The sequence below is a fragment of the Meleagris gallopavo genome, chromosome 28, assembly GCF_905368555.1.
Source record: "Meleagris gallopavo chromosome 28, MGAL_WU_HG_1.1, whole genome shotgun sequence".
Classification (NCBI taxonomy): domain Eukaryota; kingdom Metazoa; phylum Chordata; class Aves; order Galliformes; family Phasianidae; genus Meleagris; species Meleagris gallopavo.
The window spans coordinates 1,972,491-1,999,146 of NC_139431.1; the positions used below are offsets into that span (position 1 = coordinate 1,972,491).

At 51.0% G+C, this 26,656-nt stretch overlaps 2 protein-coding genes across 6 annotated transcripts in view; one reads left to right on the top strand and one right to left on the bottom strand.

The window, feature by feature from the left end:
* Positions 1-23,402, top strand: CNTN2 (contactin 2). Its single transcript, XM_085210511.1, has 23 exons — positions 1-166; positions 9,018-9,126; positions 12,471-12,615; positions 12,723-12,898; positions 13,301-13,396; positions 13,673-13,882; positions 14,441-14,540; positions 14,769-14,944; positions 15,585-15,721; positions 16,155-16,284; positions 16,944-17,094; positions 17,384-17,511; positions 17,863-18,038; positions 18,158-18,278; positions 18,541-18,699; positions 18,841-18,990; positions 19,668-19,738; positions 20,113-20,347; positions 20,698-20,813; positions 21,011-21,197; positions 21,715-21,827; positions 21,910-22,078; positions 22,563-23,402. Exons 2-23 carry the CDS (start codon positions 9,072-9,074, stop codon positions 22,670-22,672), a joined length of 3,111 nt encoding a protein of 1,036 aa, XP_085066637.1. The 5' UTR covers positions 1-166; positions 9,018-9,071; the 3' UTR covers positions 22,673-23,402.
* Positions 17,064-26,656, bottom strand: part of TMEM81 (transmembrane protein 81) — a 16,892-nt gene continuing 7,299 nt past the window's right edge. For 2 of the 5 annotated variants that reach the window (XR_014879945.1, XR_014879944.1), the window contains 2 exons: positions 26,474-26,591; positions 23,406-23,537 (listed from right to left, as the gene is read on the bottom strand). The gene's annotated coding sequence lies outside the window, so the exon portion shown is untranslated. Of the gene's footprint in view, positions 21,098-21,951; positions 22,138-23,111; positions 23,250-23,403; positions 23,538-26,473; positions 26,592-26,656 lie in introns of those variants that run through there. The other 3 variants (XR_014879947.1, XR_014879948.1, XR_014879946.1) reach the window with 3 other exon arrangements.

Sequence of the window (26,656 nt, forward strand, 5' to 3'; positions counted from 1 at the left end):
CAAGGAGGGAGGAGAGGGAGGAGCACATCCTAATGCAGAGATGCTGCAGTGGCTCTGGGCACACACATCCCCACTCGGGCAGGCATCAGCCGGGCTCAACACCGCGGCAGGAGCTCCGCGGCCCCGCACTCCCCCGCCTCATGCTCAGCCCCCGACCCCATCCCAGGTAAGCGCCTGCTCTCTCCTTCCCGCATCTTAACAGGGGGGGCGTGGGGGGGGGAAGGAAAAAAAAAAAAAAAAAAAAAGATGAGGCTGCAGATTTCGGAGCACCATTTCCAGTACAGGCAACTCTCACTTATAGGGAGAAGCAGCCGAATCCTGCGGGATCGGGGACGCAAGGGCACGGTGTGGGTTTGTGCGCTGCTTGGGGCGATGGATCTGCGGGCACAACTCAGCTCTGCTGGGAATGGAGTTGGGAGGAATGGGGGCACAGCGGTGTCACTTGTGGCAGGGGATGGGCACGGCCGTAAGCAGAAACGGCTCTTAGGAACCAAGTCGGAACTTATTTGTTGTTAATTGCTACGGTTACGCCTCGGCTTTGCATCCTGGCTGGTGGCACTTTGCAAAGCCCGAACGCGGAGGGGTGGAGGCTGCCGAGCTCCGGCTGCACGGCGCTGCTCAGCACCCCCGGCTCGGGAGGGCAGAGCCCAGGTCCCCCCTCACAAAGGGAGAAGGAGAGCAGTGCCCTGTGACCCCCACCTCCCTGCCAGCTCTCAGTTGCTCTGGGCAGGGTGGGAGGGCTGTGCTGGGGGTATTGCTGTGTTGGAGATCGGTCAGCGTTTTGCAACAGGAAGGTGTGTATGTGTGGGGTGGGGGTTCTTGATGTAATATAACAGACAAAACCCTCGGCTTTGCTCTTTCTGGGTGCTCGGGTGGGGAGCAGCTGGCAGCACCGGGCTGCTCTACGGAGCTCCACTCCCTCACTGTAAACTTCCTGAGCTCCCCTTCCTTCTGCACCTCACCCACCCGCTCCTCCGAGGCTCTCACTGCTCCCACAGCCCCAGCATTATTGTTTCAACCGGGCTGGGGGCATTCATGAGATTGCCATCCCTCTGAAGGAACACTAGTTGCTTTGAGGGTGGGAGGCAGCAGCCCAAGAGCTGGGAACAACCCGAGTGTTCCTGGAGGTTTTGGCTAGAGCCCAGCACAGCTCTGCCTCCCCTATGCACCTCCTCAAGCATCTCAGGGTGCAAAGCAGAGGCACAAGGTTTAGGGGCAGGTATGCACGTATAGATAAACCTCTCAGTGCTGAGTATTTGGCAACACTCCATGCAAAACAGTCTTCTCTGACCTCTCAGCATAGCCATAAATACACCATCCATCCTCTAGGACAGCTTGGGGTCTGCAGGGCAGTGGGAAACAACAGCGCTGGGTGGGACCGTGCTCTGTTTGGGGCAGCGAGGAAAGCAGTAGTTGGTTCTGCTCTTGGGGGTCTGAATGCACCCACAACACCAAAAGCTGCTTGCTGAGCCAACACAGCTCCCAAACTTCCTAGAAATAAGCATACTTTGTACAGACAGGTGAGAAGGGTCTGCAACCAAGGGAAGGTGCCGGGCTTACGTTCAGCCCTCGGAGCGCAGTGACGATGCACTGAGACAAAGGAACCATAACGCTCCTCTCCAGCACCCAATCAATTATGATCCAACTGAGTAACCACGACTTTTGTCGCTCGGAATGGATGCGCAGAGCGTTTAACAGCCTGTGCCTCTGCAGACGCATCGCACGCGAATCACAGCAGCAGCAGCAGCACAGCGGGGCTGTAGGGAGGCATTTCCAACACGCCAGCACAGAACGTAGCATGCAGAGCCCACGTGCACAGCCCATAGCCTGCCTGCTCAGCCCCAAACTGGCCATGAAAGATCACCGAGCCTGGATGAGGGATAGATACCTCATTTCTCAGTGCCCCTTCCCTTCTTTAGCAGGCCCCCAAGTCCATGCCATTTTATAGATTTGCAAGGAGTGTGCCAAAAGCGCATCCCCATCTTTAGGATATGCATGAGAATCACCGTGCCGGCTGCTCAGCTGTGCCCTGCTTGGAACAAGGATGGTTTTGTTCCATCTCATGGGCTCAGGCGTGGCACAGCACTGCTGTCATCTCCCCACACAGCTGGAGGCACATCTGTCCCTCCTGAGCTTGCAGCCTGCCCTATAAACCAGTGCGCCATGCAAGAATTCCAACATTTCTCAGGGGCTGTCAGAGATGGCATTAAAGCACAGACACGTGGGAAGAGGTAAGAGAGGATTCCTTCAAGAGTCCTTTAAGTGTCAAACAATGCTGATGGAAGAGAAAAAACAGAAACTTGTTCTAACGAGCTCTATCTGACGCGTTCTAGATTAGGGAACCAAATCTAACTCATTTTTGGTTACCACCCCCCTTGATGTCTTCAGGCACTTGGAGAGCGGTAAACAAGGACTACAGTCATGGAAACCATCAGATCCCAAACAATACAGAAACTGCTTCTTTGAACCCAAAATGCACTCCCTTCCTACTCCTCCATGGCACATCCCTAGCCCCCTCACCACAGCTGTAGGGTCCAGCATTCACCAGAGGGTTGTTCAACACGACACCAGTGGAGATGCCCAGAGGCATTGGTGGGCATGAGAGGTACTCCCGTACTCCCACCAGCAGCACAGAGCTCAATCACTGCGTGTAGCAGTTACCATACAGCTGGAAGAGCTGGCAGCCCCGCAGCATAGCTACAGAACAGGAGAAGTGGGATCTATGTTGTGCAAAGGTTCCTGCTTGTTTTCACAAGGCAGAGAGCAGCCTGGCACTAGCTGAAGATGGAATGTTAAAAGCTTTAGCAGACAGATGAGCAGGTTGAACAGAAGGATGATGCCTTCAAAGGAGCAAAATGAATGCACAGTCATTACAAGGGATATCCCAAGCATCTCCTGGGAGAAGGGAGAGGATTTTAGCACTGCATCCTCATCACAGGGCCAAGGAGCTCCATGGGGATGGGAGTGTGAGGCTGTGCAGGGTCCCCTGAGCCGACAGCTCCTACCTATTGACACACACTGGTGTAGGGCGGATGGATGCTTGAGGTCAGGGCTTCCTCACGCCACTCCCCTCCCTGGGGCAGGTTTCCCAAGCCCCGTGCTTGCTTTTCCTTGCTGTAGCCTCTCTAGGAGCCCAGCTCCTGCCAAGTGATGTAGGAACAGGCAGACGGGCTCGGTGGCAGGTAGGAGCTATTTATACCTGTGACACATCAAAGAGCTGTGCCACTGAGAGCAGCACCGACAGCAGAACCGACAGCAGAAAGTAGGCGAGTTTGGGAGGCTGAGGATCCCCACGGGCACACTGTGATGGGAAAGGAGAATCTGTTTTGGAGATGATGTATTTTGGGGAAGTAATAGCAGCATGCACATCTCACCTCTCCTGCCCGCACCAACACCCAACTCTTAGCATCTCTCAGCTTCTCCTTCAATGCAACCCCAGTGCAACATTCTGCTTTTCCCAGACAACGCTGCAGGTGATGCTCAGTGGTTTGCAATACTGAGTTTACATGGGGGTGTCTATCAGCAGCACCAGATATTTTGATCTTGAGCAGATGTAATCAGGGTGTTAAAGAGGATTTCAGGCAGACATCTCTCCAACACCTACATGCTAAGCTGGAGGCACTCATGGCCTTGTTTTCAAAGACTTTGAGCATTCTTCCAGCTGCCACTGACTCCAGCTATTGATTGAAACAGCCTCCAGGGAGAGCTGCGTGCTGATAGCACGGGTTGAGCACCATGCTTGCATCCAGCTTATGGGGAAATCCTACGTGATTTCCTCCTCCACAATCCTGGCTTTTGTCTGAAGCCAGAACAGGGAGCTTTACAGGGGGCTGCTCTGCTCCATATCATCACCTGCTTTATTATAATCAAGGTTATTTCACATCAACAACTCCATCTCAAACACACTGCCCACCAGCGCTGCGCACACACGTGTCTCCATGTGCTCTCAATCAACTCCTCCCGACCCAAAGCAGATCCCTGCTTTGTCTTCTGCACAAAGACCTGACAGACTGTGCACCAGCACCGGGGTTTACTTGGCTGGGGAGATCTTGCTGACTAAAAGAGAACTCCCACTGAGCCCCTCTCACAATGAAGTGCCATGACCTGTGATGTACATGAATGTGTTGTCCAATTATTAGGGAAAAAAGCACTTAAAAGACACGGAGACAACAGAGACAGCTTGAGCACGGTGCCTTAAATGCAGCCATCCTGCTGGGTGCACATCAGCAAGCCCTGCCTGCTCCTTGCACAGAGCTCCATGAGCCTCTCCTGGTGAAAATAATAAAGCTGCCCAGTGTTAGCAGGAGCTGGATGGGACATTGAGGCAGCACAACCCGCAGCACACCATGCGCTCATTCTCATGCCACACCATGTCATCCTCTACTAGCAGAGCAGAGATTTCCATCTCCCAGGATTTTCTCTTATCTTTTTGAGCTGTTTAACCTCTCCCTAGCCCTCAGAAGTGCTGATCAGACACTAATCCTCACCAACCCAGTTTTGGCACAATTAAATCAATCCATGATAAATAAGGCACAACCCAAGGGCAGGTGTATGGTGAGTGCACCCATCCCAGGTGAGGAACACATTTCCACACCTATTGCTTTAGGCACCATCACTCACACCTGAGGCTCTTTCCTCCTCCCATTTCACAGCCCAAATCCTACAGCATCACCCAAAAATATGGGTTTGGGCTTTCCAGAGCCCTGCTCTGCAAGGGGAGCAGCATCTATCCGGATGCTTGTGTCAGGGAAAGTGCATCAGTTTCCATGGATATGGTGATTCAGAATTACTCCAGATGTAGATGAGTTCAGAGTGCACTGCTCAGAGACGTGCAGTGGGAAGCACAGCTCCCATGAAGCACAAAGAAACAAGAACAGATAGGAACAAAACCAAAGCTCATCCCCAAGTTTTGGAAGTGCCACCATCTGGAGATCCAGCAAACACAATCAACTCTTCCCTCAGCTGCAAGCAAAGCTGGTTTGGTGTATTACTCTAGGTTAGATTTTTATAGCTTGACTTCGTTTCCAAAGGCATAAGGGGAGGGACACAGAGACCACAGCAGGGGTTAGCAGCACAGCACAACTACTTGCAGCACATCCCAGATCAGCAGCAAACAGCAACAATCCCCCACACCCCCTATTCCCACCAGAGCCCTACCATGCTACAGCCCCCCACCTCCTCCCTCAGAAGCCCAAATGCCCCCCTCCAAAGATTACTTGATCATCTTTCCCCCCCTTACCTCCTTCCAGCACGTTCTCCGTTCTCTGCACTGAACCAGGAAGGCAAAACTTCAGCCCTGCAGGCAATTTAGCTAATGAGGGCTGATTGCAATTGCTCACACCTGGGGCATGGGGCTAACCTGGAGGCTCTGGGGGGCTCAGGAGCAGTGTGGTTTGGAGCAGCGTGGCTTGGAGAGTGCCCTACTCCTTGTGTGGTGTCTCTGCTCCCATCCTAGTGCTGAGTTCCTGTGCCTCACATCACCTCCCTCTCCCCACGCTGTGCTGCTGAGCACTGCAGCCATGCCCAGTGCTGTTTCCCTCACCTCCCTGCCTGCAGTGCTGGTGCAGAGCCCTGGCTGAGTCCAGACCCAAAGCACCCAAAGGCCTCAATCTGCTCCACCTGCTACCTACAAATGCCACCTTCACCCCAGCCCCAAAGCTTTGCCTTTTGTGCTAATGCTGCAGTAACAACATTGGGCATGAACAGTCCCTGCTCTGCAGGTTGCAGCTCGGTACCCTGCAGGATGCTGTGGGCACCATCTGCTCCCCACAGCCCAGGCATGGAGCCCAGTGTGGAGATGCGCCCGCTGTGCATCTCTATGAGGAGGGCAGGGCAGGATGGAGCCAGGAGGCAAAACGCATCCCAGCACCCCTCTGCAGCACAGAGCAGGTGGGAGCAGGGAGTCCTGGAAGTGCAGGAATGATTCAGGGCTCTGCACGGGGTGATTGATGAGTCCAGGGAGAACTGAACCCCTCTGGGTGTGTTGGCCATTGGATCACAGCGGTTTCAATGCTCAGTGTTGGTTTTGGGTGGTGTCAGGGTTTTGGTTGCCCCACTGCTGCTGCAGATCCTGGGGCCACCAGCGGATTCTCAACTCAGAGAAGCTCAGAAAGGGCAGAACTGAGAGTTTGCATCTCTCCTGAGCACAGACAGCTCTGCAAAAGGACAGACACATTACTATAAAATCTCTTTCAACTCACTGAGACATGCTGTTCTGGAAGTGGACAAAACGTACCTGGCATTGAGCAGATTTGCAAGAAAAATCCAGCAAAGATCAGAAGTGCGTGTGTTCCAGCCTCAGAAATGCTCCTTAATGAAAGGAACACACAGCACAGGGCACACTGTGTCATCCACCCTCAGCAGCTCTCCTTCAGTGGAGGATGTTGCAGCAGAAGCCCAATTGCTTGTCTCATAACTAACCCCGGAGGACTGAATCACAGTCATTGATCTATGATAGGTTGTGCTGGCTATGACAGCTCTCCCTGCAGCCCAAGTCCCACCATGAGCTGTGAGATGGCAGGGCCAGCACGGTGCCATTGCCTCTCCCCTGCCTTGTGCCACGGCTGCCTGGATTCGGAGCCCACCATCCATTCCTTGTCCTCCCACTGCACTTCAGCCCTCCTGGGGCCATCACCTCCCAGTGGTGCTGTCCTGGGATGAGGCAGCACCTCTTGTCCCCGAGTCTGAGGAGGATCCCAAGCCTTTTCCAAGCTCTTTTCCAAGAACTCTGTCCTGGGGACAATGGATCTCTCTCTGCTCCCAGGGGCTCCTGCACAGCGCTAATGCAACCCATGTGCATGTCTCCAAGTGTGCCCATGCTGCTGGAGGTATTAATGACAGCATCCATTAGCAGGGATGACAGATCCCCTTTCAGTACAACAGAAGGCTCTCGAGTGACTGTCAAAATACCCCATGAAGAGGGGAAAGAACAGCTCCCTGAGGGCCCTCTCCTAATGAAGGGCACGACCAACAGATCGGATGCACAGTGCATGGCTGTGCCTGGGAGAAGTTCGGAGTCAGGTGCAGAAAACACAGCTCAGGGCACTGCCTGGGGATGATCCATGGTGCACAGCACTGGCGGAGCAGCACAGCCCCAGGTGTGCTCACAGCATCACTTGGTTACATCCCTTAAGCAATACAACAACGAGGAGCGTGCCAAGCAGCATGGGAGAGGGTCATGTGGTCCAGTCTCTAATGGTGGACAAATCCAACCTCAGCACATGTAGGAATTATTCTGTTATTCTCATGCCTGGAGGCTCCCCTGGATAGCACTTTCCCTGTTTCTGCAGAGGATTTTGAGTGCAGACTGTGCTGAAGTTGGGTTCCAGAGAACAAATGGAGCAGCTCTCCCTGTCATCTCTTTAGGAGCCCCATCCTGGTGTCCCAGCACAGCCATGGGGAGGGACTTAGGAGACACAGGAGCAGTGGGTGCTAGGAAGCAAGGAAAGAAAATGATGTGTGCATCCAAAATGAGAGCAGAGTGGGGTCTGGGATGAAAGAGGCGAGCTGCAGAGCCAGCTGCAGAGCTGGGGATCAAAGCTGTGGTTTACATAATAAATAATGAATTGATAACTAATTGAATAATTCAAACCAGCTTAATTTTTGCAAGTAACAGCTTTGCTGAGCCGTGGGGAAGGAACGGAAGGGGCTGGGCAGCAGGGCATCCTGCACTCCCTCCCTGTGATCTCTGAGCTGCTTTGGGGTGATGCACCCACAGATGCGGGATGTGCTCTGCTCCTACTCCAACACAGAACTGCGTTCAAAAACAGACCGAGCAAAAAGCTGCTCCTTGTCCTAAAGTGCTTACGCTGGAAGCATGAGACACATGAGGGAGAAACAGGCAGCGGGTGAACAATGTGGCACTGTTTGCTGGAAGGCCGTGGGTTCAGGACACTGTTCGGGGCATGATGCTGATTGACATTGAGTGACTTCATCGGCCTGACTCACCCCAGAGCTACTGGATGGAACACATGGCATGAGACAGCCTCAGGGAAAGGACCTCATACCCATCTCTGTTCTGTCCTCAAACTGTCCCTCTCTGTCACCCTGTGACCATCACTGCTTTAGGGCAGGTCCTCCTCCCCCAGCTCTGCCATTACTTACACCTCTGCCACAGGAGCATTTAACCTGAGTTAAATGCATCCAGCCCCTGAGCCCACCAAGGTGAAAACAAGGACCTGGGATGTGGTTTCTTTCCTTTGTAGTAGGAAAACATTCTATTTTGGGTGAGGATGCAGAGGGCAGGTGGCTTTCCCAGTCCCAGATTCCCCAGAGACAAGACTTGAATCACACACAGGACGATCCCTCTTTGCTCAGGTGCACGATAACAGCAGCACTTAATGAGCAGGCGCTGTGCATTCCATGTTGCAATGCACCGGGGGCTGCGGTGCATGGGATGGAGCTGGTGTGCACTGGGGCAGCCAGATGGGCAGGGAGTGAGGGACCAGCTGGGGCTGGGTGGGCTGCAAGGCTTGGCAGAGCCTTCAGTGTGTGGGATGCATTGTTTACCAAGTCGTCATTAACAAAGAGAGGGAAGGAAAACAAAATTGGGTGTCCACCTTGGATGTCTCCAGAGCAAAGGGGTTGGAGCTGAGCAGTAGGATGCCCACACACAGCCACTGCCTGTTAGGAGAGAGCTGTTTTTTGGAGGAGGGAAGAAGAAGAGTTGGTGGTATGGGGAGGAGAGGGAGATGGAAAATGAGGAGAAGGGTAAAGGAAAAAGGAAAAATGGATGGAGAAAGGGGAGAATGGGAAAGGAAAAAAGAAAGGGAAAAGGTAAAAGGAAACAGAAAGGGGAAAGAGAAAGGGAAAGGAAAAGGAAAAGGAAAAAGAGAGAAGGAAAAAGGGAAAGGAGGAAAGGAGAATGAGAAAAGGGAAAAGGGGAAAAGAAAGAGCTCCTTCAGACCTCTGCATATTTCACACTGGCTGTTCCTACAGATACCTCCTGCTGCCCACAGGGACATGAGCTGCCCTGGGGCCTCGTGGGGCAGCAGGTAAGTGCAGTGCTTCTCTTGCAGGGCCGCTGTCCCCACTCAGCCATAGAGCCACGGCCATAACATCTGGAGCACAGGATGGGAGGCACTGCTGGATTCATCTGCACCTCCCTGGCCGTCATCATCTGTGTGGGTAAGAGCCTGAAGCTGTTCTTGGGATGGATGCCTTTCTGCTATACCCCAGCTGCAAAGATTCCCCCATTTGCCATCCATTGGGGATCGCTGCTGGATCTCAGGGAGTGTCAGGCTACACCCTGGGGTACCTTTTCAGCAGGGAGATGTTTCATATCAGGCAGCTGAGAATTAGACGATGTCTTCAAGCTAATTCATCATCCCAAGAAGAGGCTGCTTGGCCGTCTTATAAATATCTAATTACCTTTTAGTGTTCTGTGGGTCCCAGGAGAGGAAGAGGGGAGGGGCGGCTGCCCTAGATTGGGAGGCAATTAGCCTGTTTGGAAATCACGCTGACCCAAATCTGGTAGAGGCCCCAGGACGATGCTGGGCTCTCCCATTAACCAGCTGAGTTCGTCCAACTCATTCCCATCCAAGCTGAGCCCATAACAAATGAGTCACTACCAAATCCTATGAGGGTTATTTTCTCCTGACCTCTGGCTGCTGATGCAATGGATCTCAGAAGCCATCTGGGGCAGAGAGAAGCCCTCACTGGAAATATGAGCCAGGAGCAGGGACCAAATGATGGCAGCTCCAGATAAGGCTGAAGGAAACACTCTGGGGAGGGGTGAAGATGGACCCGATGTCTCCAGGTCTGGAGTTTGGGTCGGTAACATCACCCCTCCCTCTGACACAACACCAAGTGATGAGTTCCCAAGGACACGAGAAATAACCACTTCGACTGTGTTCCTATTAACCAAATAATTGCTCACATGCCAGGCTCAAGCTGCGGCCAGCGCTCCGGAGTTGAGGATGCGCTGCTGGTGCTCAGTGACAGGATTGCTGCTGATGCACTCATCACCTGCAGTACATCTTGGCAAACGTTCAGCTGAGAAATCCATCATTTTCTGCTTTCCAAAACTGGAGTGTAGCTCAGCACAGCCTCTGGACATCGGGGCTTTCCAGCTCTGGCTACCAGCACGTTCCAGGTGCTGGCAATAAGAGCACAGAACAACTCTTTGAGTTCTATTCTTGCAATTTCTGGTATAAAGTCTGGGATGGTTTTTACACTCAAAGATTATGGCTTGCTGCTGTATTTCATTATACGGTATTTTTCTCTCCCAGACATCAGCACAAATCACTCTCGGAGCACCAAAATGTTCAAACATTTCTGCAGCTATTTCTCCGAATCTTAATGTTCCGATTTTCCATTTCCACCTTTCCCTATTTATTTTGGTGTTAAGACTGATTTTTCTTCAAAACGAATGTTGTTCCAGCCAGACACAGCAGCACATTGAGACTAATTTCTGCTCCTAGCTGGGTTTCAGCGCAGAAGTAGGGCTGCATATGGCATGCTGAGCTCTGAAGGGATCCCTCTGCCTCTTGCACACGGAGCTTGCAGGCTCAAAGATGTTATTTTGTGTTTGCCTTCTCCCCGCTGCCCGAATGACAGAGCCCTGGGAAGGTCTTGTTGTGGTAACATTAAAAAGGAGAGTTCTGTGGTGACAGCAACAGCTGAGATGATCGGTCTCGGAGGTACTCAGATCTGCTGTTCTGCTTTGATCTCAGCTCTCAGCTCTAACCACCATCAGAACTTGTAACAGTTCAATTATCGCTTTAATCTAACGGTCGTTTCGCTTAATGAGTGAGATGCAGGATTTCACCTCCAACACCAACCGGACACCTTGGAACTGTACATAAAATCTGTCTGAACTTCTAGCATTGATTGCATATGAGAAAATCAATGCCTGACAGTGGTAGCCCATAACCTTGGCAGAGAAAAAGGGACAGAGCAGGATGCTGGGCTCCAGGTGGGATGGGAGGGATGATTGGCCAAACCTTATTGGGAAAGAGCTCCCATGAGAACAGGCATGTATGGGACCGACTGTAATACAACATTTGTTAAATAATCAGAAGTTATTTACCATGTGCTACCTATTAACCTCTGAATGCAAATCTGTTCATCCTTAATCCATTGACTGCCGTCGCTCAGAACACAACGAATACACCGCGTCCTCCTTAATTCTCCATTAACTCATGATTATGTTAAGTGCTGGCCAGCAAGGAGCTATTTCCAGCTGAGAGCAGCACAGCAGAAGCAGAACCAATGGAGGCGATTTCTAGCAGAGAGAATCTTCTCCTATAACTATCCCAGAAGGGAAAAAAAAGCACTTCCACAGATCTGGAGGCAGTAAGACCTTTGCAAAACTGCTTCTCTCGCTCCAAAGCATTTGGGACAGGCACGGAGCAGAGCCCCCGCTAATTGGGCAGAGCCTGGATGTGAGGACCAGACATGGGGAGCAAACAGCTGCTCCGAGCCTGCAGAGACAATTAATGCAGCCCCTCTCTCGTTTTCACCCTGGTCTCCACATGCCATGAACACGAGGGGAACTCCGGGAGCTGCAGGTGAAGAGCTGCTTTCCTTCAGCCCGGAGAGCTGATCCCTGCTGGAAGTTACTCTTGCATAAAACATCAACTTACGGGAGTCACTTCATTTAACCGGTGACCATGCTGCGTTCTGCAGGGAAGGAAGCAGATTGTAGGTTGGCATGGAGGTTTGAAGACGGTTATTAATTCAATTACAAAGCATGGAAGGATGCTGGGGGCAGCTAGGCATCTCCTCACTTATCACTGCAGAGAAGGGGATGCTGCCTCGTGTCCCATTCCTGCTAAGGGGCATGGCTCCAGGTGCCAGGGATGTGTGCTGGCAGTGATTACCTTGTTGGCTGCTTTTGGGTTAGAGGTTTCCAGGCAGCTTTCTGTTTTGTTCTTGCCTATTTGCATTGCAATTTCTAGTGTCTGCAGCATCGGTTTGCACCCAGCTGCAAGCAGCAGGCGTGACTCAGAGATAGATCTGAGGATGCTGCAGCTGCAGGGATGGAGGGAGCAGCCAGGTGTGTGCAGGAGGTCAGTGTAGAGCTGAGATCTAGCTACGATCACCCAGGCTGTGCTCTCCTTCTTTGTCCTCCATAGGACATAGGAAGAACAAAGCAGCAGCGTTGGTAGCAGAGGAGGCAGAAGCATGTCCTCACTTCCAGGATGCTGAGAGCACCCCGACATTCCCAGCTCCCACCCCATCTGTGCTTCACAAGAGGTTGTGCCAGAGCTCCTTCGCGTGCCCATCTCTAAGCACGTCTGCTCCTGTGGCACAGCAGAGTCGGTGTGAGATGCTCAGCAGGGAATGCACACAATCTGCCCGCAGCCCTGCTTGGGGCTGGGCGACAGATGGGCTGCTATTCTCACATTGCTCCTCGTTTTATTCCAGATATAGCTCTGTCACCACCAGGGACACCCTACAAAACCAAAAAAAGAAGAATTTTTAGAAAATGCCACATTTTGCTAAGCAGGTTTTCCCCTCTCTTGCAGTCTGGTGCCAAGCACAGAGTGGCACAAGGAGCTACGGGCCGGTGTTTGAGGAGCAGCCCGCACACACCCTGTTCCCTGAAGGCTCAGCAGAAGAGAAAGTGACACTGATGTGCCGAGCCAGAGCCAATCCCCCTGCAACATACAGGTGAGCCAAACACCACGAGAATGGGACGTCAGAATGTGGGTCTGCGTGGCACCATCTACACGAGCACACAGCCTCAATACATATTCTCTCTTCCCACTTCTTGGCAGGTGGAAGATGAACGGCACAGAGCTGAAGATGGGGCCGGATTCCCGGTATAGGTTGGTTGCTGGGGACCTGGTGATAAGCAACCCAGTGAAAGCCAAGGATGCAGGCTCCTACCAGTGTGTGGCAACCAACGCCCGTGGCACAGTGGTCAGCAGGGAAGCATCACTCCGCTTTGGCTGTAAGTCTTTTCTTGGTCTGCAAACTGTGGCTGAAAGTCTTTTCTATGGCTGCAAACAAAATGCAGCCATAGTAATGCTGGGGGTAAACCAAGCCGTCTAGCCCCATAAGTAAACAGAAATTTGGGGAGAAGTTGTGGATGCAGCGCAGAAATCCCATTGGCGTGTCGGTGCAGCAGCAATTTGATGCACAGCATTGTCAGCTCAGACACAGGGTCAGATATTTCTGTATCTCTCTGCAAAGCCACTGGAAATTATTGGTGACAGGTTGGACTGGACGATCTTCTAGGTCTTTTCCAATCTTGGCGATTCTATGATTCCACGGAAAACCACCCCACGGAGGGGCAGATCGCCACAGCAGCTCCTCCAGCTGCTCACGGGCGAGTTTCACTGCGTGTCTTTAGTTTTGCAGGAATTCTCTGCAGAAGAAAGAGAACCCGTGAAGATCGCTGAAGGCTGGGGAGTGATGTTCACCTGCAGCCCCCCTCCCCATTACCCAGGTAAGTGTTCCCATCCCCCAGCAGTAGGAGGTGGAGGCAATCCTCAGCCACACGAATCACTTCCTGATTTCTGTGGGAATGCCAGGGGAGAAAACCTGGTTTGAATTCGCTCTGAAAAGCACCAAAGCAGAGGCATAACTTTGCATGTGGAGAAAATAAGCGCCATCCGAGGAACAATTTAAGCTTTGACAGGTCCAGAAAATGACCCGCTTGCTTAAATCCCAGCTGAGGCTGCCAGCAATCTGCGCGGTTCATTCCTTCTCCTGCTCCCCACAGGCTTGTCCTACCGATGGCTTCTGAATGAGTTTCCCAACTTCATCCCAGCCGACGGAAGGCGTTTCGTCTCTCAGACCACAGGAAACCTCTACATTGCCAAGACAGAGGCTTCAGACCTCGGCAACTACTCGTGCTTTGCCACCAGCCACATCGACTTCATCACCAAGAGCGTTTTCAGCAAGTTCTCCCAGCTCAGCCTGGCTGCCGAGGGTCGGTGCTCTCCAATTATCATAAAGGGACTGGGGAAAATGCAAAATTAACAAAGCACACGGGCTCCAGCACCTGCACAAATTACCCAGTGGCCTCTCAAGGGAGCTTAAGAGTTGATGAAAGCATTAATTGGCCGGAGCCTGGGGGAAGCAGCCCTGTCTTCATGCTTCGCTGGTAGTGCTGCCATCAGTGGGGTTTCTCTGTCTGATTGTAAAATAAAAATGGCACCAGGACAGGCTCATATCCCCCGAAACTACCTTTGGTGACCTTGGGAGGTGCAGCTGAAGATATTGATTCAGCAGGGAGATGGGAGTGAAGCTAGTAGGGAATCAGGGAGAAATAGTCCGTAGGTGTTGTAAAGGAGAGGTTTATAGAGACCCTGCTCAGAGCTCTTTTAAAAGGAAAATGAAACGTAGCCTCTGCCCAGCTATAAATTCTCCAAACTCGTGAAGGTTTTGCAGAGAAGCGGAACCTCACAGGTATCTTTGCACTTTAAGACCTCACATATGCAATTTTAAAGTCATCCGGAACTCCTCACCAGTGCTTTCCTCTTAACAGACGCCAGGCAGTATGCACCCAGCATAAAAGCCAAGTTCCCTGCAGACACCTACGCTCTGACCGGGCAGATGGTGACTCTGGAGTGTTTCGCCTTTGGGAAGTGAGTGCAGCACCGCGTTGCTCAGGGTGGGGAGCAAATCGCAGACCCAGCAATGGATCTGCTGAACACAGGAGGGGGAATAGTGGGAGGGATGGAGCAGCAAAGCCAATCTGTCCTGCTGGCCAAGGCCCAGCTGGGAGGGGATCTGACTGAATTGGGACTGGGTTGTGCCACCCTGGCTACCTGCTGTGTTAGACCTCATGGCTAAAAAGACTTACTTTTACATAGCCCTGTTCCTCGAATAAAGTGGAGGAAGCTAGATGGCTCGCAGACCTCCCAGTGGATCTCCAGCGAGCCCCTCCTGCACATCCAAAATGTTGACTTTGAGGATGAAGGCACTTACGAGTGCGAGGCTGAAAACATCAAAGGGAGAGACACCTACCAGGGCCGCATCATCATTCACGGTAAGGCAGTTCCACGTGTGCCTTTCCATGGTGAGGTGTCCCAGACAGACATCCCCCCCAGTCCAACCTATTACAAAGTCAGCACAGATTGCTGATCTTTCCTACGTGGATATATTTAGGCTGTGGCAAGGACAGAGAGACCTCCTCACTTACCCTGCAATAATTCTAGCAAAAATGAGGTAACCACAAATGGGAGCATAGAGATAAAAAAATAAAAAATCAGATTTGTCTCTCCATCAGATCCTCCTCCGAGCCAGGGTCCTTTCACAGGGGTTAATGCTTGGAGCTATTAATCAGATCTAGTCAAGCTGCAAACTTAGCCCGGTTCTCCCATCCTGAATTCAATCTTTTCTGAAGGTCAGATATGACTGCATTTCTTCTTAGAAACAGAAATAACAATATTCTTCTCCAGGTCTGGTTTATGCCATGATTTTGTGCAGTCCACGTGCAGAGCAGCAGTCAGAGAGGACCCAGTCCTGCATCACTGCACAAAAGGCAAAGGCTGTTACTATGGTGAAACACGCTGTGATAAATAAATCTGCCAGCAGAGATGACACAACGAGCATCCTTCTGCCTGCCTGGCACGGCAAACCTCTCATCTGATTCTCTTGGCTCTGCCACCTCTCTTGCTCCTTTGCAGCTCAGCCGGACTGGCTGGATGTGATCACGGACACGGAAGCTGACATTGGGTCTGATCTGCGTTGGAGCTGCGTGGCATCCGGCAAACCCCGGCCAGCAGTGCGGTGGCTGCGGGATGGGCAACCTCTGGCCTCCCAGGTACAACTCACTGCCTCACTGCATTCATCTCAGCCCCCGTTTATCACCCGCCTTCCTCTTCCATGTGCCCCCATGAGGCTGCAAAGCAACGTCACGGTCCTTACCTCCAGCAAGGTCCTTCTCCCGTCACTGCCATCGCAGCCATTGATTCATGCAACTGCAGGAACTCGGAGCCAGTTGTCAGGGCAGATAAGGATCACCTTGTTCCTGCCTTTGTATGAGCTGCAAGTTGCCGCTCAGGCTCTCAGCAGTTTCAGCAAACAGAGCGTAGCCATGTGGGGTGGTGGCTGGATGCAGCGGAAATGGCCTGTGCTTTCTCCCCCAGAAAACCGGGCTGGCTTTAACCTGCAAGGAAACTCAGCCCTGAACAGACAAGGCTTGAGTTCCATTTCTGTTCTTCTCATCTAATGGGTTCATCCTCTTGTTTGCACAGAACCGCATCGAAGTGAGCGGTGGAGAGCTGAGATTTTCCAAGCTAGTCCTGGAGGACTCTGGCATGTATCAGTGTGTGGCTGAGAACAAGCATGGCACAGTATATGCAAGTGCTGAATTAACAGTGCAAGGTAATTTCTCATTTCCCAGCGCTCTGGCTTTCAATGGGACACTGAAGCATTTCAGATCTCTTTCCTGATATACCAGTTTTGCAATCTCAGACTAAGATAAGAGCAGACAAAACTGCTTCACTCACCATTGAAATATAGCTGCTGGTTCAGCACGACGCTCTACAAGCCTCTAAAATTTGAATCTGGTCTAAGTCCAGTAATGCTGAAAGAGCACAAGGACATCTGTTTAGCTACAGAAAGTGTACAGGACAGACAGCAGCAGCACAACTCCCTTCCATTGCCCTCCCTCTATTTGGGAGGAAAGAAGCCCAAGAAGTGAGCTCTGCGCCCAGCCAGCCAGCTCAGATATAGTGGCTGGAACTGGGCTGATGCTGTAGGGAATATCCTCTACATTTTCAAAAGCAGCTGTTCTTGTGTCTCTCAAAGACCTTGCACTTGTTAGGGTCATGTTGCCATTGCTAAGTACGACGCGTGTCACCTCACACCTGCCTGGCAGGGGTTGGACACCCAGCAGCAGAGGAACCACTCCTGCATCCCGCTCGCCAGATATCGCCATGCTTTGTTACCAAGCCATCCAAGAAAGCAGAATCTAATGCCCCAGCACTTAAAATGCTGACACACCAGGGCTTGCTAATCCTCTTTTTTTTTCCTCCATATAGCCTTAGCACCAGATTTTAGACTAAACCCAGTGAAACGACTGATACCTGCAGCCCGGAGTGGGAAGGTCATCATCCCATGCCAGCCGAGAGCAGCACCAAAAGCCACTGTGCTCTGGACCAAAGGGACCGAACTGCTCACCAACAGCAGCAGGTAGCAGCACAGCCAGCTTCGGCCCCCAAAAAAACACTACTAAAATTGACATTTCTTCTTGCCAGAGGATGAGACTTGATGACCCACGTGTGCTGCTACATCCCTAAACACAAACGCTTTGTTATTCCTCTAGTTTCTCCTTTGAAAAAAATCTGACAATGTGTATTTTGCAGTCCCGCCTTTTTCACTTTTTTTCTTTGAAATCAGCAAGAGCAGAAAATGGTTTGGTAGGTGCACAGAGTGAGTAGATATTTTAACCTTTTTTCTTTCTATGGTTCTTCATTTCCAGGGTGACTATTACCTCCGATGGCACCTTGATCCTCCAGAACATAAGCAAATCTGATGAGGGAAAGTATACCTGCTTTGCTGAGAATTTCATGGGCAAAGCCAACAGCACGGGGATCCTCTCTGTTCGAGGTAGAGATGTTTGGCTTGACCTGGGGAGGCTAAGAATGCCACAATGTGAATTGGAACATTTCTCTTCCCTGTATATCCCCAAAAAGCAATAGGGTACTCAGGGAATCTGAGGCATTTCAGCCTGTGCATCAGCAAACCTTCTGCTAGACCCACCAAACCTTACCCACCAACATCTGCTCCACGAGAAAAGCATTTCTATTTCCTATCTACTTTAATCTCTTATCTTCATCTTTCGAAAAGCCAACAGCTAAAATCCTGCTAGAGAGGGATGACGACAAGTTAGGAAGTGTTAGTTCATTTTGCTGCGTGCCAAACCTGGTCCAAAGAGCCCTCCCTCGTCTTCTTCTGCAGATGCCACCAAAATCACACTGGCACCATCCAGCGCTGATATCAATGTGGGTGAAAACCTCACTCTGCAGTGCCACGCATCCCATGATCCAACCATGGACCTGACCTTCACCTGGTCCCTGGATGATTTCCCCATTGACTTGGACAAGTCGGAGGGGCACTATCGGCGAGCCAGCGTGGTGAGTACCAAAGGGAACTACATACCAACAATAAGGGCAGAAAAGCCACACCAGCCCCTTCGTTTGCATGTGGGGTTGTGCTCAGTTGTGTTTCCCTGCTGTCTTTTCTCCCTACACAGAAGGAAGCTGTCGGGGACCTCCCTATCGTCAACGCCCAGCTGAAGCACTCGGGGCGGTACACGTGCACAGCCCAAACGGTTGTGGACAGCACTTCGGAGTCGGCCACGCTGACTGTCAGAGGTAATCCCCACTGCTTATGAGCCTGAAGCACCAGCAGGCTCTTTGTGAGGGCTCAGCCCTTTCTGTGCAACCACCCCACAATCTCACATTTCATTTGGCTGGGAGTTGTGAACGTTAGAAGAAGAAAAATGCGAGGTGAGGCTTCCTTGCCTCCAGAAAAGAAAGGTTTGATCTTCATTTATGACTTTCAGGACACAAAGAGCAGTAAATCCCCAAATCCTTGACACTTCAGTAACACGTCCACCTCTCTCCTTCACCCCAGGACCCCCGGGGCCCCCTGGGGGTGTGGTGGTGAGAGACATTGGTGACACCACTGTCCAACTGAGCTGGAGCCGTGGCTTCGACAACCACAGCCCCATCGCCAGGTACAGCATCGAGGCCAGGACACTGCTCTCCAACAAATGGAAGCAGATGCGCACCAGTAAGTGCCCTCAGGGCTGTGCTGTGGTCCCTGAAGTCCCAGCCTGGGCTCACCAGCTCCATGCTGAGCTCTTGCTCTGTGCTCACAGGCTGTCCACAATTTGCTCTATTTGTTCTCCTCTCGTGTTATTGGATTATATAGATCCTGTAAACATCGAAGGCAATGCCGAGACAGCCCAGGTGGTGAACCTCATCCCTTGGATGGATTACGAGTTTCGGGTCTTAGCAAGTAACATCCTTGGAGTTGGGGAGCCAAGTTTACCCTCCAGCAAAATCCGTACCAAAGAAGCAGGTACGTGCAGACATGCTCAGAGGTGGAATGGAGAATCAGAGGCACCTACATGCAAGAAAGAGAAGGCTGGCTTGCAGCAAGCCCTGGCCTGGGCAATTAGTCTTCTCCTTGAGTGCTCCTAGAGGTGAACCTATTGCAAATTTTTCTGCCTTTTTGCCCATTTACACATCAAAGACAAAGAATTACCAGAACTGGCAGCCAGCCTCACCAGCATGAGTAACAATATATTAAAGCAATACAAATCCTAGCTTCAAATACGGTACGTTCTGGGTAGTAATGCTTAGAAAGGTGAAAGAGCCCTATTATATTAGAGAGCACAACTGTGCAAACACAAGATAAATTTCCCAGCTGTAAATGTTGATTCTATCTCGTGCAGCTCGAACACGCAAGCAGAAGGGATGTAGGAACAGTAGGAGAAATACTCTCAACGCACCAAGTGCATATTAACTCCTTTCTAATTTAAACTCTCCCCCAAATTCCTGCTTTTGAGATTGATTCTCATCCCTTCAGAGAAATGCTGCTGGTAAATAAGCATGTCAGGGATTAGCCAGTGTTCGAGACCTGATTTTTTTCACAAATATCTGAAATACTTCTGGCTGAGAGGCAGCTGCCTGTGCCTGTCTTTGTGCTCATCCTCACCTGTGCTGTTCCTTTAACCCAACCTGCACTGTCTGCAGCACCCACAGTGGCACCATCTGGGCTCGGCGGTGGCGGTGGGGCTCCCAATGAGCTCATCATCAACTGGACGGTGAGTCAGTGGCACAGCACTGGCAGGAGGGCTGTGGGAGGGCAGGGGACAGCAAATCAGTGCTGCAATGCAACTGCGATATGCAATGGAGCCAAACACTGTTCAGCAGCGGTCCCAGAGTCTTGCTCTCTTGAATGGAAGGGACCTTAAATATCACCTCCCTGCCATAGTGGCATCTGAACAGCCACAGGAGCAATTTTGCTCACGGTGGACATAAGGAAATCAAAGAATCTTTCAGGTTGGAAAGGTCACTAAGGTCACCAGTTCCAACCATCAACCCGTCTCCACCGTGCCACTAAACCACACCACTCAATGTGACCCTTTTGTTGGAAAACCCATCCAGAAATGCCCTACCCAAGGCTTTTTCCTCACAGCCAACACTGCGGGACTACCAGAACGGAGATGGCTTTGGCTACATCCTGTCATTTCGTAAGAAGGGCACTCAGGAATGGCTCACTGCCCGCGTGCCTCACGCAGAATCCCTGCACTACGTGTACCGCAATGAGAGCATCGGGCCCTACACCCCCTTCGAAGTGAAGATCAAAGCATACAACAGGAAAGGAGAGGGACCAGAGAGCCTCACAGCCATCGTGTACTCTGCAGAAGAAGGTGAAGGGGACTGCAGGGGCTCTTGCTGTCTGGTGGTTTGCTGATAGGAGAGGTTTCTTTCATTCTAAGGGCAGCTGATAGTGATTTGAGCATAGGATTTATCTTCTACTTCAGTACACAGATAGAGGCTTCCCTAAGCACAGAGCAGACAGATCCTCACAGCATGCAGCTGTTGGTCTCCTTGACCTGCTAAGTCCCTCAATCCCTTCCCCTTTCTTTGCTTTGTATACACAATACCAGCTGTCGGGCTGCACAATTATGGTGCTGCGGCGAGCCCCTCCTTTCAGTACAGTGAATGCACTGCCCAGAGCTTGGAAAAGCATTTTATCCCTTTTTCTTGTCTTTTTCAGAACCAAAAGTGGCTCCATTCAGAGTTACAGCCAAAGCTGTCCTGTCCTCAGAAATGGATGTGTCCTGGGAGCCAGTGGAGCAGGGAGACATGACTGGTGTGCTGCTGGGTTACGAGGTACGAGTCCATCGAGGGAACAAGGGATGGCAGAATCACTCAAGCTGTAAAAAACCTCCAAGATCACCAAGTCCAACCACCAACCCATCCTCACCTTGCTCACCAACCTGTGTCCCAAGCGCCAAGGGGCGTCCAACACTGTTCTTGAATGGAAATTTGCAGATACTTCTTTCCTTACTGAACTCTTTTCTATTCAGATCCGGTACTGGAAGGATGGCGATAAAGAGGAGGCAGCTGACAGAGTGAGAACAGCAGGGTTGGTCACATCAGCACACGTCACAGGCCTAAATCCCAACACGAAATACCACGTCTCAGTGCGAGCCTACAACCGTGCAGGAGCTGGGCCCCCCAGCCCTTCCACCAACATCACAACCATAAAGCCACGTGAGTGAGCTCTGACCTCTTCCATTACATGGTGCTGCCTCCTGTGCATCCCTAGCGAGCAGCTGGCCAATCAGCTTGCACCCCTCAGTGCCCTAAAGCCATCCCAAATAGTCAATAAAACAGCTCCCTGCATTTCCTAGGATCAGCCCTGCTTACCATAGAATCATACAATCATAGAATCGTAAAGGTTGGAAAAAACCTCGAAGATCCCCAAGCCCAACCACCAACCCATCCGCACCATGCCCACTAACCACATCCCCAAGTGCCACATCTACACTTCATGGAGAAATACTCTGAGCCTCGAAGGGGGAATGTCATTTGTTACAAATAGCACCAGGGAAAAATAGTTTTTCTCCTTCTCTCCTTCAAAAATGTTGTAATGCTCTCTGGGATGCCTTCCATTAAACCAACAAGGTGGTCCCACAGTTCTATTCATGAATCAGAGAGGCTCAAGAGATGGGTGCAACCAGCACAGCCCCTGGCTCGCTCAATCTCTGTCTCCTTTTTTATCTCTTAGCACCAAGGAGGCCGCCAGGCAACATCTCCTGGACTCTGACTGGGTCTACAGTCACCATCAAGTGGGACCCAGTGGTGGCACAGGCAGATGAGTCTGCAGTTACAGGGTACAAGGTACAGGCAAGCATGTAGAGAGCCTTCTGTTACACTAAGGAAACTGCAGGGAACGTCAACTCAAACCTGCTTCTTCCAACAGATGCTTTACAGGCAGGATTCCCACTCTGCTCCCACGCTGTACCTGGCGAGCAAGAGTCGCATTGACATCCCAGTGCCTGAGGACTTCACTCATGCCTTCGTACAGATCCGGGTGACGGGGCCTGGGGGGGATGGGATCCCAGCAGAAGTCCACATCCTCCGAAACAGTGGTATGTCTGCACGTGTACCCCGGGTACAAATGCACATCTTCAGAGTGCTTCCCAGAGCACTGCAAAACAGTACATCCATTTCCAAGAATACTTGCTGTCATGTTCTTTGACTTGGTCACCGAAATCTCCCCAGCCCCTCTTAGCAACCGTTCATCCTAAACCAAACCCAGCTTTATCACCTGCAGCTGAAACCCTTTGTCCCCCGACTCTCATCCAAATTAGATTCACAGTGTGACATCCTGACTGCATTTAGAGCCCCCAGTATGAGCCCCACCCCCAGTTCCTTGATTCATTGCATAAATGCTCAAATCCCACCTCCAAATTCTTGTTTCAAACACAACCATTCCTGGGAGGTTCACCTGTGCCACGCACAGCAGGAGCACACAGAACCCCACAGCCAACATCGCACCAATGTTATCTCTGCAAGAAACCTCTGTGCCCATGCAGCACCACAGCTGCCCCTTCCTTGCTCCCTTTTTTCCAGGGACCAGTATGATGGTGGAAGACTCGGTGACAAGGCCAGTGCCGCACGCTGCCATCATCACCACCAACTCCCTGGCCATGGTGGCCCTGATCCGCTACCTGGAGCTCTGATGGGGCCAGCAAAGCTGGGATGTGGGACATCCCTCCTCCCAGGGCAGCAGGAGCTGCTCAATGTCTGGTGCTGCACCTCCATGTTTGGACCGCAGCAGCGTTACAGAGAGGGATTTGCTAACATTATCTGAAGGGAGGAAGAAAGAAACAGCTTTGTTTTGTTGTTGTTCCTTTGGAAGAGTATGAGCTTTCATACAAGACATGGGTCTGCAACCAATTGACTTTTTTTTTTTTTTAAGAAGTGAGTAAAGCAAAGAAGAATTCTACCCAAATTCTGACAGCCGACTGCCCTGTACACCACACTGAGAAGGTTTTCTGCCTTACGAAGCCATGTACTACAGTAACCAGACTGCTAAACTTGACTTTTTTTTAAATATGTACAGTGTATTTGGGGGAGGGGGAAGGGAAACTGGGGACTGAGGACTTCCAAGTGATGGGCATGCTCCACACTGACCCCAACCACAGCCATCTCTATGGAGCGATGGGACACGATTCACTTCCCCAAAATAAGAGCCAAATTCCACAGCAACGAGCCCAAGGAGACAAAGCCACAAGAGACACCATGCTCTGCTTCATCCTGAAGGAGATGGGTGAACACAAGAGTTTAGCTCGTGAACATCTTTTTTTTTTTTTTTTTTTTTTTTTTATGACACTGGTGTTAACTCGCAGCCTCGTGTTTGTAACAGCTGCCATGCTGTGAGGTGCAATGTTTGATGTGATCCATATCCCACCTGGTCCGCGGTGTTCTTGTAATGTTGTTTGCTTCTTTTTGTCTGGGGAGGGGTAAGAGAAAATCCACCCGTTTGGAGAGGGATCCTCCTGATGCAGAAGACTTGGAGATACTTCATTTCAAGACGGAGAGGACCTGAAGGAAGGAAGAGAAAGGAACAAGACACAAATTAACCAAGACCTGGAGACTTCACAAAGCTGAGGCAACAAGGAGGATCTGGAATGGGCCATTCATCCCCAGTCCCAGATTTGGGGACGTATGGTGGATCCTCAGTGTGCTTGGCTCATATAGTCAATGTACATAGGGCTGACACCCCAATGTGGGGACGTCCAGCTGCCCCACTGATTGAAATGGTTGGGAAGAGCTGCCACCTATTAAAAGTTCTGCATCTCCCAGTAAAGCAATCAAATGATTCACCTTCCTCTCTGGTGCAATGGGAAGGGACTGGCACGCAGCTCCTACACTAGATGCCAATTCCTTACCCCAGCTAATCATTTTAAAACTAACATGTCCTTGGCCTTAGTGAGCATTAAAGAGATTACATTCATAAATCCCTGCCCTCCCAGAGGAGTGAGATCTGATGCACATCCACAGCTTCCCATTACCAGTTTGTCGCATCTGGAAGCAAGAAGGTAACAGGTCCCACTGTGCTTAGGGAGCAGGAGAAATGCTTGAGGGAACAGGCAGGGGAAAATAAACATAACGAAATTAATAACGTTCAAGGGCAGCTAAAGCAAAAAAAAAAAAAAAAAAAAAAAGAATAAAGTAAAAAATAAAAACTAAAAAGCAATGCATGATCCCACTGGTGCATGGCAGGCAGTGATGGAGGGACCCCCCCTCTCTCTGCAGCTCTCCATGGATTAACCCTCCATCCCTCCAGCAGATCCCAGCAGTTCCTTCAGGAGGACAACAGCATCTAAATATAAATTCCTATTTTTATACGAGATAAGTTCTTGAAGACTTTTAAATATTTCTATTCAGGTTTGGAACCCTTTTTTTTTTTTTTTTTTTTGGCAAAACGTTTTCTCTTGTTACATCAGAGCTTTTGTCACCACCTCCATCCACCTCGCTGGGCCTTGGGCCTTTCTCCCATGGAAGGATGAGAGGTGAATGAGGAATTCAGTGTTAGCTGAAAACAAAGAAGATCAGAGCTTGGGCACAGGCAGTCTGATCGATGCAGAGTGGAGGAAGCAAAACGTGGCTGCACCTACTGAGTTTGGAAGCACTGATAAACCATTTCCTGCAGCTCTGCAGAGTTTGAGAAAGGAGCAAACGGGAGAAGGATGACATGAAGTGCCCAAAAGGGACCATTGGATGGAGGTGCAGCAGCTGGAGGAGCCCAGGTTGGGTCCTGCTGTGCTCTGCAGCGTGGGATGGAACTGAAGCTCTCATCCTGAAGACACCCACTGAGCAACGTGGGGGGAAAAGCAGAGCAGTGGGGCGCAGAGCCGGAGCAGCTGCTCAGCACAGACACAGCTCTGTGCCTCCAAGAGGTGCGTGCACAGCTGCAGAGCAAACAAATGTGCTTGGTTAGACCGACTGCATGCTGGATGAACTCTCACAAGTGAGCAGAGCAAAGCAAAGCAAAGCCCCACTGCCACATGCAGGGGCTGAGGCTCTGCACCAGCCTGTCCCCGACACAAACAGCCTCAGCAGATGCTTCCAGATGTGTCCAGCAACAACAGTGGCTGTGAACACTTGACTTAACTTCACAGGATGGTGATTTCTAGCACAGCGAAAGCAGCATTTAAATGCTGCAGTGCCACTGGGTGCTAAATAGCTGCCACCTGCAGCATTCCCTGGGAAGGTTTGTGCATTCTCCGTGTATTTATGGGTTGAAGTAGATCACAGGCACAGTTCATATCAGTGAAAAACTTCATGGTTGGATTTCAAATGTTCTGGCTGGCACTGCTCTGCATTGCAAACAGCCTGAATATATTCTGCTATGTAAAATTCATGGGACAGTATTTCCTAAAGTCCTTAAGTGACAAGTAGGTCCCCTCGATAGCTAAATGTTCGCTATTTGAATTCAAGTTACGCCTCATTTTTGAGAAGATAAATCATGAACACACACAGAGCTTCATCAGGATGCATTTAACCAAAACGCTGCTCTCTTTTTGCAACGTTTTAAGGACTACACATAGAAGCAAAGAAGTGTGACCAAGAGATGGCCAGAGCCACTGCTCTAACCCCAGATGTGACACAGGTTCCAGACCCCAGCAGTCACTCTGGTTTCCCCTCCTGGGAAGTGAGACAAGTGGTGCCTTTGCATGTTCCAGGCAGTCTGCAACATCTGTGCACTCACACTGCTGCCATGAAGGGCCTTGGGGCTGATTCAGAGCAGCACAGCTTTCAGCAAGGCTGGGACCCCACTGCCCCCAGCCCTGTGCCATCACCCAGCACTGCTCACGTGGCACCAATCCTCCCCATAGCACTACCACAAAGAAGCCCTGAAAAGCGCACACAGTCAGTGATGTGCCCACCAGGCACTGGGGTGACTCGGGGCAAAGGTAGGGGCACACTGCAAGGCATTGCAGCACACACAGGGATGCAGGCTGGGTGCAGAGCAGGGCGAGCAGTGAGGATATTCCCCACCTGCAGCACCAGCAGAGGCTGAAGGCAGAGCAGAAGGCTCCCAGAGGCACTGGCTGTGTTACAGCAAGGGCTGCCTTCTCTGGGGCAGCCCATTTTCCCCTTGCATTTCTCAGGGGGCTTTGTGACACACAGTGATGTGCACACACACCCATTCCTTTAGCAAGGTGCACTCGAGGCAGTACCCAATTAAATTCTATCCAAGCTATAAAATAAACCCACACGTAAAGCCCAACCAAAGCCCTCAGCAGGAGGGAAAGATGTGGGAGAAACCTCCTGTGAGAGCACTCAGAGCTTCTGAAGTGCAGCACAGGGCCTAAAGGGTGTTGTGAGCTGGGGGAGAACACAGAAGATTTCAGCATCTTAACACGAGGTCACTGGATTTGCACTGTTGCATTAAGCTGCAAATCAATTTCCTGTCTCATTAACAATCCCTCACGTGTAATTGCTGTGAGCATTTACTTTAGGAATTGACTTACAGGGACAAGTTAAGCGCCTGGGTTTTGTTCCAGTGCTGTAATGGCTCAGTGAGGGAAGTCATCCAATTTCACAGGGTCCTTCTTACTTCTTAGCAGTGCCACCAATGCCACAAGGATGCTGGAAGGGATAAGCAATGAGGGTGAAATGCTTTGGGACTCCCAGATGAACAGCTCTGATATATT